The sequence below is a fragment of the Serinus canaria genome, chromosome 1A (assembly GCF_022539315.1).
Source record: "Serinus canaria isolate serCan28SL12 chromosome 1A, serCan2020, whole genome shotgun sequence".
Classification (NCBI taxonomy): domain Eukaryota; kingdom Metazoa; phylum Chordata; class Aves; order Passeriformes; family Fringillidae; genus Serinus; species Serinus canaria.
The window spans coordinates 31,288,539-31,302,073 of record NC_066314.1 but is presented as its reverse complement, the minus strand read 5'-3'; the positions used below and the strand labels follow the sequence as shown (position 1 = coordinate 31,302,073).

The following is a 13,535-nucleotide window of genomic DNA, read 5'->3' as shown; positions in this document are numbered from 1 at the left end:
CACTAAAACAGTCTATTCTCGAGTTCATGATACCAGGCTGGTGTTGGTCTCATGGAGTGTGCTTCAGGCAAAAGAAATCTTAGGGAGCAAAAGTAACAAATCCTGAGAAGGAATCCTTGTGTTGTGGTGTCAGTGAAGAGCTGGGCACAACAGAGCCACCTCACACTCAGCCACTGCCTGTTTGAATTATGTGGGTGACATCTTTTTGTTATATTTTGAATGTGTTCCTGAACCACAAAAGGAGCTATCTTTCTTTTTTCTTGCTTCAAAGCACATTGAAAAATGAACTCAAACACGGCAGACTTTCATGTCCTCTTTTGTGTGAAAGTGTAGAGAATTCCTTGGGTTTATTTCCAGTATGTTAGGTTAGAAACTGAAGGAAATTCTTTGTTACACATAAAGCTCATGTGTAAAATTGATTTTCACATGTAGATGTTTCCTATAGCAGGGCTATTGTCTGTTTTGATCAGCTGTGGCTTATGTGGCATTATTGAAGGCTGGATGTATCCCACTGAGGGAGAGGTTCTGAAGAAAAGAAAGTAAATAAAAGAATAAATGTCTCCAAAAAAAACTATTCCGGTTAACATCTGTAGTTTTTCTGTGGAGCTCTGCATCACCTATAGTAAAAGCAGACATCATTTCAGAGCTTATTTGTCCTACTTATCACAGCCAGTTTTGTTAGTGTAATAACAGTACTGAAATGGGCTCAATTTTATTTCCTGGATGCACTTACCCGACACAGATCAGGGTTGCAAGAGGCTAATAGTTATTTCAGAGCTGAGGTCAAATGCTACCTAGTCCCAGAGTCTTCTCAGCACCCTATCATGGGCTGTTTTGCAATTCCATTACAAAATAACCAGCATCAGGGTTTCAGAGCCCAGGTGATAATGCATGCAGTGAGATACTGAGCCTATCTCATGTCCTCTCTGTCCTCTCCTTCTTTTCTAGCTCCTGACTCTGTCAATAACGTGCATCCATCCCAACCTCAGCTTCTTGGACTGCGAACCCTTCTTTTTTTGTTTCCAGGGCTGTATTGCTGCACTGTGGTCCTTGTGTGTAGCAGGTCTTCTCATAGCAGAGAGCTTCACATCTTGTTTGTGCTTACACAGGCTCTTGCCTGACCACTGGGAGTGACAATGCACACAATCACAGGTCTGGCTCTGGGGTTGTATAGCATAATTTCTTTGAAGGTTAACGTCATCTTCCAGCTTTTGCTATTTGAACAGCTGTATGTTATGAATGCTTTAACTGATCAGGTTTTTTTCTGTAGTTCTTCTGGTGGCCTCTGAACTATTTGTCCCAAACTGCTCTTTGCACTGATTTTTCTGTTTTTTATGTTTATTATGAGATTATTTCTAGGCATAGTTCAGATTTTAGTCCTTCTAAAGGTGAATACCACTAATAATTAGTGCAGAAAAATGTAATAGGCTTGTGGTGCAGAAAGTGATGAATAGTTTTTCTCATGATTGGGAAACCAAGCAATGGCAATGAGCCCAGATTTTCTGTGTCAAAGCTGAAACCCTTCCCTGACTTTGCAGAAAACAGTCTCAGCGCTAGCTTACTCCTTTTTGGTGGGCTCAGCTGTGTGCAGGGGTTTGCATCTTCACTCTGCCACGCATCCTGAGGGCTGCTTTTCTCAGGCAGAGGGGATGGTCCTCTCTCTTTGCCCTGCCACTACTCTTTTTTCCTGAGGCATTTGCATTTTCTGATGTGCATTTGCTGCCAGTCTCACAGCACAGTGAGGGAATCTGGCATCAGCAGAATACAAGAAGAAACTGTATTAGATTCAACCTTGCTTTAATGGTGCAAGTCCCACTGGGTTTTGAGAGATGTTATGTAGGTGAGGAAGAAAGATTTGATTTTAATGAGAGATGACTTGGCACCAGCAGCATAACAGGTGCAGTATGAGAATCTAGAGTGAAAGAGTTAATTCATATTCTTTTCACAGAGATAGCTGTGAAAGAGCATATGCTGAATGTGCATTCTAGTCTCATTTTTTTTGTTCTTATTTACAGTGACAAATAATGTATTTCCCTTTAGCTTTGAGTGCTTCATAAACCTGGAGCTGCTGATGAATATGCAGTTTACACTCCAAAGGCACTGGAATCAGTGCAAGAAGGCAGACCTTAGAGTGGTTCACAGCACACTGTGGTCTCTGCTGTGATTATTAATCAGTCAGGCTTTCAGGGGCACATGCACCAATCTGGCTGCAGCACTTGCTTACTCCTCTCTCCTTTGGCTTGATAAATGTGGTATCTAAACCTCTGGGAAGCACATAATAAATGTGTGACTACTGTAAAAGAATGCTGAGCTCTGTTTGCTCTGAATTCATGTTTAAAAGGGTTTGGTGCACTCTTCAGTGGGTTGTTAGCTTCAGTCTTGTTTTCTTACAGACAGCCTGTTCATCAATCTCCTGGAGAGCAAGATTGACAATCTGGGGGAAGGGGTCTGGTTTCAAGTCTGGAAGTCATAAGTGGAGTTGTGGGGTGTGTGTTGCCTTATCAGTGTGTGGTATTATACTGGAAAGAAATTTGCTGAAAGGAGAGGAATTGTTTTGAAGAAGTGGAAAATGATTTAGGACTTTCAACACATAACTGGTTAAAACTGCATTAAAGCAGTCTGCATTTCAGAGTTGTGGTTGCCCAAGATAGCACTGTACACAAGCAGAAGAGAAGAGATGCACTTGAATTCCTTTGGGTTTCTTAGGAATACAATAGGAAACAAATGTGCAACCATCATGAAGTAATGCATTTTTTTCTGCTCATAAAAACAATCTAGTTCCAGGCATTACAATACAGCAACAATTTTGTTCAAGTGATCAAATTTTCAACTTTTCTAGTATAAATGATTTGAAATAGTTATCATTGTTCTATTGAGCTATCAGCAGAAACATGACCATTGTGTAGAGCTCTTTCATAGCCAGCTCCCTAGGGTTCTTCCACAGGGAAGAAGTGAGAGAAGGACTCATTACTGTACTTCTTGCCACTCTCTGCACAGCTGGAATCCTTAAGCACTAGAGCCTACATGCCTGAACTTGTCTTTTTGGCAGGTGGAGGGGTATTTTGTCTTTGGAGGATGTTACTGAGAAATAAGTCATGTGCTATCTTGTGCTTGAACCATTCTGGTGGCTTGCTGTCACAGTGAAAACATCACTGAGAAGATGAGGGGAGCTCTGTGCAATTTTCCTTGGTGCAGTAAATCAGATATTTTCATTACCCAAAGGTAGTGAGGGAGAGGGTAGTGAATCTGCCCTGCTCTGCTTCAGGTTTCCAAATCCCTCAAGTCTTCCTAACAGGATTTCTCTGCAGGAGGATTGAGACATGAACTGAAGGTCTATTCAGATCTGTTATTGCCTTAGGATTTGGGAGCACAATCCCAAAAGAGCTGCAATCCCAAAAGTTAGAAACACCACTGTATGATCAGAGACAACTGCGGGACCATGACTGGCTGCAGACACAGCAGTGGAACTGCTCAGTTTATCAAAACCTGCTCAGAGATGCATGGGTTCATCCTTGCCAGCTTTGGGGTCTGCTGTGCTTATGAGCACTGTTTGTGCCCTGAGAGAAATTATGATGATGCTGAATTCTCCTGGTACTGACTAGGGTGGAGGAGGGCTCTCAGACCAGGGTGGGAGGTTACTACTTTATGCACCTCATTAAGAGCTCAGCAGAATTTAAGGCTTTAAGATTGTGATCTGGAAACTTATAAAAACTTAGTCAATTGTCCTTAAATTAAGAAAAAATATGTCTTTTTAAGAAATCATAAGATAAATATTTAATTTTGTGTATTTTTGTTTTCAGGATGAATAAGAGATACTTGCAGAAAGCAACAAAAGGAAAACTGCTAATAATAATATTTGTTGTAACACTGTGGGGGAAATTAGCATCTGGGGCAAATCATCATAAAGGTAAGAAATGCTGTCTGTTCTATCATACTGTTGTGTCTGTGGCCTCCACCAACAAATTCAGAAGGGTCTGGTCTATGCAACCTTTCCTCCTCATGCAGATTTCTCCTGATACTGGTTCACTAATCAGTGAATTAGCATTTCACTACATGCTAAAAAAGGGTAATAAAATAAAAAAGATAGTGAGTATATTTTGTCTCATAAAAATAGTTATCAGCAGATATATATGATGCAAATGAATTCTGGAATGAACCCTAGAAAGAAATAATTTTTAGTTGCTTATATGATGTTTCTGTGTGCAGTTTTCTGCCAAGATTAACTTCATGGATAATGTATATTAAATGAGATTGTTTCATCATCAAAAAAAGACTGCCATTTTGCAGTATTGTCTGGTTTCTATGCTTTCCTCCTAAAACCTGAGCAGGAACTTTTTGTGATAATGTGAGATTTGTTTCCTCTTGGTTGTTCCAGCCTTTAGTATGTATGAATACACACAGCACAAGCAGTGATGGATTATTTAATTTTGTAAAAAGGTTTTTTTTTTCCATGTGTGTTTCTGTTAACCCTAACACAAGAAGCAAGCTCTCCAGATTCACAAACGAATGCCTTCCTATAGACTAATAGGACTTCAAATGTGACCTGCAGTATAGCAGGATTTTGAACTCCATTTCTCACCATCATATAGTGTCTGTTGGCTTTTTATACAAGATCAGAATAAGCTCTAACCTGGATACAGCAAGGGTGGGACACAAACATTGCCACAAGCTAAGGAGTTAAACCCAGAGGAAGGATTAAAAAAAACCCCAGTTGGTTGATTTCTCTGGTTCATGTACATTTTACAATGTTCACTGTAATGATAGGATTTTGTGAGCAGGTATTTTTATATATCAAGCTGCTAGATATTTTTCTGTTGTGTGAAGATGCCTTTCTTCAAAAGGACCCTATGACTAAGGACTTCAGGATGCAGAGACACTTATGCAAAGTCTTCAACAAGTTGCAATTTGCAGACAAAACTGCAGAGTCTGATGTGGTCCAGCAGGCCACCAGGGGGGTGTCATGCCAGAGAAGAGCTGTGCTGATATCCTTTCCTCAGCCTCCTTCCCCCTCCAAACCAGAGCACAGATTTCTGCTCTGGCTTCCTGGTTTAGTTGTCTATTGGAAAAGAGCCAAGATATCCTAGCCTGCATTCAGAATTCTTTTGCTTTGATTATTTCTCTTTAAACATCCAAAAAGCCAATATCCAGACCATTTCAATTCCATGTGCAAGGGCTGGTCAAGCTGTGCTTGCTTTTGTGAAATTCAAACTTTGCCAAAATATGCTTGCTGGAAAACTGATGAGTAAAACCTATCACCATGTATTTCATAGAAACAAATTATAACCATAAGGACTATTTTGGGATTTAGTGCTTCATAATTGAGAAAAAAAAAAAAATCTACCACCAATTATAGCTTAGCTGTGTGAGGAAAACTCCAGCAGAACTATACATTGATTATCTGGACAGTGTTTGTTGTAAAACCTCAGCCTTAGAGCAGAGATAACTTAAGGAATATTTAAATTAATTTTTTAGATAAAAAAGTGCATGGCCCCCTTTAAAAATGAGGTTATTTGCTGTAGGGTCTTCTTTATATTCCTGTAAGCTAACAAAAACCTCCTTTTTCTTTAATTTGTATTTTTTCGTGCCTTTAACAAACTATATGAAGTTTTGCAGAAAAAAATAATGAGAAGCATGACTTGAGTATTTAATTTGGAAAAGCAGCTACTTTACCTGTTCAATTTCTTTTGGAAAGAAAAAATATTCAGAAATATTTTGGCTTGTGGATTTAGTAAATCAGCTGCACTCACTATACTGGGGATTTTAAAAAAAACCCCAAAATTTAGAGTTATGCAGCTCAGTTACCATTGATTTCCAAAGGTACTGGAAGTTTGAATTCCCATTGTGTCATAAAAAATCTTCCCCCTGCTCTCATGGCAAAAATGGAGGTCAGGTACATTGAAGGAGAACTTGATGCTGTTCACCTTTGCATGGAGTTTCCAAATACGGAGAAACATGTGAGTTTTTTCAGCACTAATTATCCCTAGCACCATTAATCTTCATTTATAGAAGTCCTTACTAACATATTGACATGACAAACCCTTAATGACTTTGAAGGAGCCCCTACAATTCCAAAAATCAATAATCTGCATTTTTAAAAAATCTTTATTTTCCTATTGACTTACTCATCTTATTGACTAGTTGCACTAACTATCAAACCCATGTCTTTTTCGGAAAGCTATTGTTAAAGAAAAGAAAAAGTACAAGAAGAAAAAGATCATCTGTGTGTGAAAAATTGTTTAATGAGCATTCTGCTCTCCAGGCAGACTTCAGGAGGAATATAAACAGATGATTCTGACAGGCTATGAGTAGGCTTGTTGTGCTTCTTTCTGGGATATGGCACAAATGAAAACACCCAAGTCAGCAGCAAGAAAAATAGAGGCCAAGGCAGGGCATGGGAAACAAGGCTCTGAGGACCAATTGAGCAACAGGGTTACAAGCTGGGATTTCAGATTACCTCTTGTCAGTGTGATGTGTGTGGGTGCCAAATCCACCCCTCTTTCTCTTGAGAAGTCTGGTTTGAAGAGACTTCTGCTCCCATTATCTTGACTGATGGCTGGAGTTTCATCATTCTGGACAGTAAGTCCAAGAGCTAAAAATGTTAAAACAACACAAATCTTGCTCTTTTTTTTTTTTTTTTTTTTTAAACTGCACACAGGATTACAAGTTCTTCAGCATGATTCCTGGCTGTGCATATACTTATATTCCACTTATCCTGTCTTCTGTAAAAAAACCCAGTAACTTTGCTTTTTTTTTCATTTTGCTGTGGAACCTGATACCGTGGTGACGGGTGCCTTACCCAAGCACGTGCACCTGAGAATCAGCTTGCAGCACCAGAAGCATTTGTGCTGCAGTAGCTACATATGAGGAGAGAGGCATATCAATCTCCAAAAGGATGCTGTCAACTGTATGAGTTGAAAAACTGATAAAGACTAATCCTGATCCTCCTACACATTGCCAGCCCTTGGAAAACAAACAAACCTGTACAAACATACAGTGTTTGCTGGCAGATATGGCAGGCAGGAAGGCATCAGTTCAGCATCACTGACTTTATGCTATTTCTGTCATAGGGAGCATGAATTGATTTGATGACCATTGTATCACAGCCCTTGTTTAAGCTGTCAAGTGTTGAACTGGTCCTTTTGACAAAAAAAATATACTGTACCCCCTTACAAGCACTCCTTTTGGCGAAGAGACTACTGTGGCACAAAATTTCTACCCTAAAATTAAAAACTCTTTCAAAAAATACATAAATCTATGAACTTTTTGATCACTAAGGCTCTTTTAAATGGATAATGCAATAAAATATTCTAACTAAATGAAGAGTGCTTTTGAATTTAAGTAAAGGTTAATATTTCTCAAAATGCAAAACAATAAGTTTAACATTAGTTTTAAATCCTGAAAAAATAAGAAGTAACTTAAAAATATGGCTAATGAGGAATGCTTACATGCCAAAAGGAATTAGTTACAGAACCAGAAAACAATCTAGGTAGATAAGTAATTGAATATTTTTCGACTTATCATGAAAAGTCATGATAATTTATTTTCATTTTAAAAAGTCACTCAGAACCTGAACTTATTCATCTGGTGCCTATTATATAGACAAACTCAACTATTGTAGAGATGCAGAATTGCTGCTCCTACTTGTCTGTGAATTTGCACTAAATCACAAGTCCGAGGGAATGCCTTTCTATTCACAAGGAGATAATGAATTTTGGTTTCTCCTTGCAGAGGAGGAGCTGTTCCAAAATCCAGCTGCATGAAGGAGCCCCTAAAGCCGGTGGTTAGGTCACCCTTCTTGAGTGGGCCTGCCTTTCTCAGCTGCCTTGCTGAGGCAGGAATGCTGCTGGCAGCAGTGCTGTGATGTAGCCTGTGCCACACCTGCCCGGAGTTTGGGAATGGGTCTGACTATGAGAAGTAAGAAACTGCATTCCTAAGGTTTTGAGACTTTGTCTAGGTAAGACTAGAGAATAGCCCTAATGGTTTCATAGGAGATCCTTGAAGTATTCAAACTTTCTGTAGAAATACCTTCATCATGAGGTTATAGGAGTTTGGTATGGATTTATATTTGTCCTTTCTGTTGAGGATTTTACAGTGTGTAGAAGACAGCATTCATAACACAGAAATAGAAGGCATTTGTATTCAATTTAAAAACAGAAAGTAGCCTCAGTGCAGAGTACAGAAACCAGACAGAAGACATTTCTTCTTCCACCTAAGTAACCACTAGAGAGCCACATGCTCCCTCTTGTTTTCCTTCGAGTGAGCTGAGGGAGCCTGATTAGAGGTAATGCCATTCTTTGGGCACAGAAGATACATGGTTTGAACTGTGAGCTACAGAGGGCACCAAATTCAGGTCTCCCACTGCCACTCTGGGGGCTCTAATATAAGGGGTAAGCAGATGCAGCTCTGTCCTTTCCTCAGTTTGCACTTTTTTGAAGTACCAGTACTGTAACATTTGTTGAGGCATCTGACCCTGCTGGTAAATTCACCTTCTGGTTGTGTGGACCTGTCAAAGGACAGAAGAGTTGTTCTGCATATTCCCAGGTTCTTTACTGGAATGAGAAAACAAAATGTCCAATATTTAAATGAGGGAAGTTGCAGGCATGAGGAGGAATGTGTCTGGATGCCTTAGAAGCTGCTGGAAACTGCTGGGTAGGGTCTGTCAGAATATCACATGGACACATCCACTCTTGTATTATTTTTCTGTCAGTCCTGCTTCATCCAAAAACTCTTTTGTCATATTCGCTGTCTCAAACATGGGCCATCTTATCTCTTGTAGGAGTTTGGCCCAGAGATAAATTCTTTTAAATGAGAGTGCTTTGTATGCAGCTTTCACTAACCTAATTCGAAGTGTAATTAATGTTTAAATATAGAAACAAAGGAAGATGATAGTTATTTTAGCAGGCATAGGGAAGATAGATATTAGATGCTCTTATCTAGCTTGAGCCTCATTTGAAAGTTTCAGTCATCAGGATCAGAACCTAATCCAAAAATTGCCATTTCCTTGAAGATAAAATAGAACAGTCAGTCAGAAACTTTGTCTCAGTATCTGTCACTGCAATCTAAAATGTTAATACCATATCTGTTAGAATTCAGGAGATAACATGCCTTGGCCTTCTGCCAGGATCTAAAGGGAAAAAGGATCTCTTATTGCTAAGGTGCCAGTAGTTCTGATGCTTCACTAGGACATGGGTGCAGAAGTCATTGCAATAGCAGAGTTGTGCCTATTTCTTCCCTGTGCTGCCACCTCCATCACAGCAAATGTCTGCTTTCATTTTTACCCCATTCCCTCCTTCACCTTGGCTGTGAATCCTCTCTGTCCTTGAAGCAGCCATGGAGGGACAAGTTCCAGCATTGCAATTATGTATCATGCATTTTCCCTATATTGATCCCTTAAAAATATTTCTGTTTATATTTGGCAAGAAGTATGGCTTCTTGAGGTTTTTCTAAGAAAAGGAAAAGGACAGGGGTTTTTTTGGGGCCTGGTGTTGTAATCCCTATGCCTAATTTTTATTAACTTGCAACAAGTAAGTACCCAGGGTAATTTTCTTAAATACATTCAGATTTTTATATTGTGGAATAAAGAAGATTATTGCAAAAAAGTTATATTCTAGTAAAAGTTATATAGTTGATTTTGCAGTTTCAAATTCCAAACTTTTTAATATTTTAATTGATATTAATTCTATCTTCCTTTAGATAACTGTCCTATCAATCAATGTTTCTTTAGCCAGTTTCTGTTTCAGAATATTAAACTTTCCTATACTTCTTTGTTAGGAAAATATTGTAAGGTCATAGGACTGAAAAAGGCTTATTCTTCTGTTACTTGCTCCTATCATGAGTAAATGTTGACTTTTTCCTAATACTGGAATCAGACCCACTTTCTCAGTTTTATATTCTTGGTCTCAAATTCCTCCAGTAGAGTTGTTATGTGTTCTGAGTAACACATGCTTCTAGATTTCTTTATTCTTATGCCTAGGAAAACAGAGTGATTACATTTGCATGCCACAGTTTTTACTAAAATCATAAAAATAGCATGAAATAAATTGTTATGCAGTATAGTCTCTTGGATCTGTGGATCAGAATTTTTATTTTTGTGTTAATTGGTCAATTAATGTAGCACATAGTCATGTATATTTTTGTTAGCCTTTCCATTTTTAAAATATTATTTTCTGGGCTTGCAGTTATATTCTGAATTTTTCATTTGCCTAAATGTATGTCATGTCATAGAGAATGTCTTAAATAAAGAAGTTAGATGCAGCTGTGATCAGGAAGGAAGAGAAGGCCTGTTTAGTGACCTGGAGACACCTGTCATACATCATGGAGCAGGATGCTGTGCCACAGCATGCCATGGTGTTGCTGCAGTTGCCTGTGCCCACTCTCCAGAACCTTCCCTCTTTCTAAAAACAATTTTACTCATTGAGCCTACTGGCTGCACTGTCTTTTAAGAGGATCCTTCCAGTACAGATACATATCTGTAATACAGGAGTTGTAAATAGGACAATTGTTACAAAGTTTTTAAGGTAAATATCAGATGAGTTAACACAAATAAACCTTCTGAGGAAATGTCATTTTCTCTCTATACATAAATACTTGATTCTGGTAACTAAAGTCTACTGAGTTACTCTGAGAATGTGAATCCTTATGTTCAGGAAAGCTCTACATGTTCTTATGGCTGAAGTTTCCAGCCTTGGGATTGGACATGAAATGTAGAAAAGGCAGTGTTTAGATCTTCTGATGGCTTTGGAGCCAATGGTTGGATTATCTTGAGATATGTTGGAGTATATTGAGATAGTTTATATCCAAGACCCTGAAATCAGTTTTCTGTGGTAGAGAAATCAAGCAGATTTTTCTCCACTAGTATGACAATTTATTTTTTCCTGTCTTTTTTCCTTGAAGAAATACATCTGGGACTATACAAAAAGATTTTAATTGAAAAGCAAATCTGATTAGTTTACAGTTTCCTTTATATTGTATTTTTTTGAAATTTAATATTTTAAGATCATATCATTTTTATAAATCAGATATAATGAGTTAATATCATGTTATAATTACAGTCTGATCCTTAACAGTGTGCATGTGGAACTAGATAATCTTTAAGGCCCCTTACACCACAAACCACATGTGTAAAATTACTGTAATGGCAGGATTAGAACCAATTCTATCTTCAAAGTCAATATCTGCTTTCCTGTATGGAGGATGTATATGTTGTAGTGCCAGTATTAAGTTTTTTGCACTGTCCCTTAGACTTTCCCATGCACATTCCATACAACCAACAATGCCTGGCCCATACATGGGCTGGTGCCTACTGCATACCCCATAATCCAACTCAAAGGATTTCACATACTCAGATTGTTTGGTCTGTGCCTGAAAAAGCATATCCCACATAGAGATTATTCCTATAACATTCAGGGCATATGGGAATCTGATTTTCATTTGTGTTAATTTTCTGCTGCTGATGTATAAAGACTGTGCCCTTCTCTCTTGACACTCTTCACTGAATTTACTCAACAACAGTGTTAGTAATTGCTTGTACAATGTCATGTGTTAGAACAGCTGTTCTTTAGTCATACAGGTGCCAAGGAAACATTCAGAAGCAGTCAGCTGTTCTGGGAAATATCCATAGAAAAATATTTTCCTTCTTTTGCTATGCAGTCTATAAAGTTTCTGAGCAAAAAAATTGAGTTGTGTTCACTGTGGGGCTGAGGAAATTTACTGTTTTAAGGCTCACTGGGGCAGTCTGCCTCTGCAATAGAGAGTTAGAATTAGTGAATGAAAGAAATTTTTAGGTGGGAAAAGGCCTTTGAGGTTGTGGGTCCAGCCATAAAAGACTCAATGCAAATTTGTAGAATTTGTAATCATGTCAGAAGACAATGTGTGTATGTATGCATATGTGTGTAAGAGGTATGAGAGACTTGGCTGAAAGAGGAAAATGCAAGGTCATCACTGCTGAAATAGCTTACGTGGGCCAGTTTAGTTTTTTAAGTGCTTATAATTTATTTATGGGAGTTTCACAAAATAGTGGTGATTTTCAAAACTAACTGAAACTCAGGGAATTTTCCACAACATCTAGTTTGAGGCATCTCTTCTAGATTCTCTGAAACAGCCTTCAGAGCTCATTCCTTTCAAAAAGTGAGAACTCAAGCTTTAAGTGTAAGTGTGAATTCTTCCCTGAATTCCTGTATCACATAATTTACAAACTGTTGGACAGCTTCTGGAACTTTTGGAAAGTCTCAGCAGGAGAACTTGGTTTGAATGTTGTTTCTTTATCTGCCTAAAAGTTCTTCTCCTGTATCAGGGTCCTAATGTCTGAATAAAATTCTAAAGGTCTTATTTTATTTCTAATTTTCAAGTAGAGTCTCATTTTGCAGTTCAGAAGCCAGTGAAATCTGGTCTGTGACAGATTTATTTATATCTGTGTATCATTTTACAAATGTCATTCTGTTTAAAAAAAAGGTTTAGCTGTTAAACCTGGATTTTATATTTGTTCAATTTCTCCTTGTTGAGCAAAAATACACAGAATCAGAGAATCATTGATGGGAAGGGACCTCTGGAGATCATCTAGGTTCACGTGGAGCAGGTTACACAGGGTCATGTCCAGGCAGGTCTCAAATATCTCCAGAGGAGGAGGCTCCACAACCTCTCTGCACAGCCTGTGCCAATGGTCTGATTTAATTAAAACTTTTAGAGAGATGCTTCTGCCTGAATTAAGATGCAAATGAGATCATATGTGGAAGTCAATAGTATGTATTTTATTTATTGGTAAATATGAGGTAAAAGCAGAAAAAGGGGGAAGGGGGGAGGGGGGAGAGAAAAATGGTGACAGAGGGACATATTAAGTAGAAAATGTCACCATTCTTTGGTACCTGATGGTGTCCCATTGATCCTCTTTGGTTTTATTGGTGGTGAGGGTCCCCTGAAACAGAGTTCAGTGGATTAATACATGTTCAGGTGAGGTGGGAACCCCGAGGTGACTGTCCTGGGGGAGACAAGTTTGCCACTGTCTCTTGCAACAGACTCTGGATCTGTTGCAAGAGACAGTGGCACACACACTGACAGACCACAACATTTCAGCCTCTCACACACTCTCACAGGAAAGCAGTTTTTAATCAGATTCAGACTGAATTTCCTGTTTCAGTTTCTATTTGTTGCCCCCTGTCCTGTCACTGGGCACCACTGAACAGTCTGGCTCCATCCTCTTGGCAGCAGCCCTTAAGATATTTGTGTGCATGCAGAGAAAGTCTGGAAGAATTGTTAAATTTGCAAAGAAATTGTAGTGAAATCCTGACCATCTCTTTGGGAGTGTGAAAGTACCATTTATCTGTGGCCAAGAAAAACCCACTCCTCTCCTTGGATGGGAGCAAAGCCATGGAATGCTTACTGAGGGATGGGCACTGGCTTGGGGGTTCAGGTGACAGAAAGCAGGAAAATCATAAAAGAGCAGTCTGCCTGCTGCAGCTCTCTTTTACCAGGCTGAGCAAGAATTCTGTCTGTAATGATGAGGAGGCTGAGGCAGGAGCTGCCAAGTCTGTCTTGTTCTT

At 38.8% G+C, this 13,535-nt stretch overlaps 1 protein-coding gene across 2 annotated transcripts in view; it reads left to right on the top strand.

The window, feature by feature from the left end:
- Nucleotides 1–3,798: 3,798 nt before the first annotated feature.
- The window catches only part of TAFA2 (TAFA chemokine like family member 2), a 50,051-nt gene continuing 40,314 nt past the window's right edge, over nucleotides 3,799–13,535 (top strand). Inside the window, exon 1 of one of the 2 annotated variants that reach the window (XR_003945956.2) lies at nucleotides 3,799–3,907. Coding sequence is in view for 1 of the 2 variants with exons in the window: in XM_030238226.2 (XP_030094086.1) it covers nucleotides 3,802–3,907 (106 nt within the window). In the remaining variant the exon portion in view is untranslated. The remainder of the gene's footprint in view (nucleotides 3,908–13,535) is intronic. The other variant, XM_030238226.2, reaches the window with a different exon arrangement.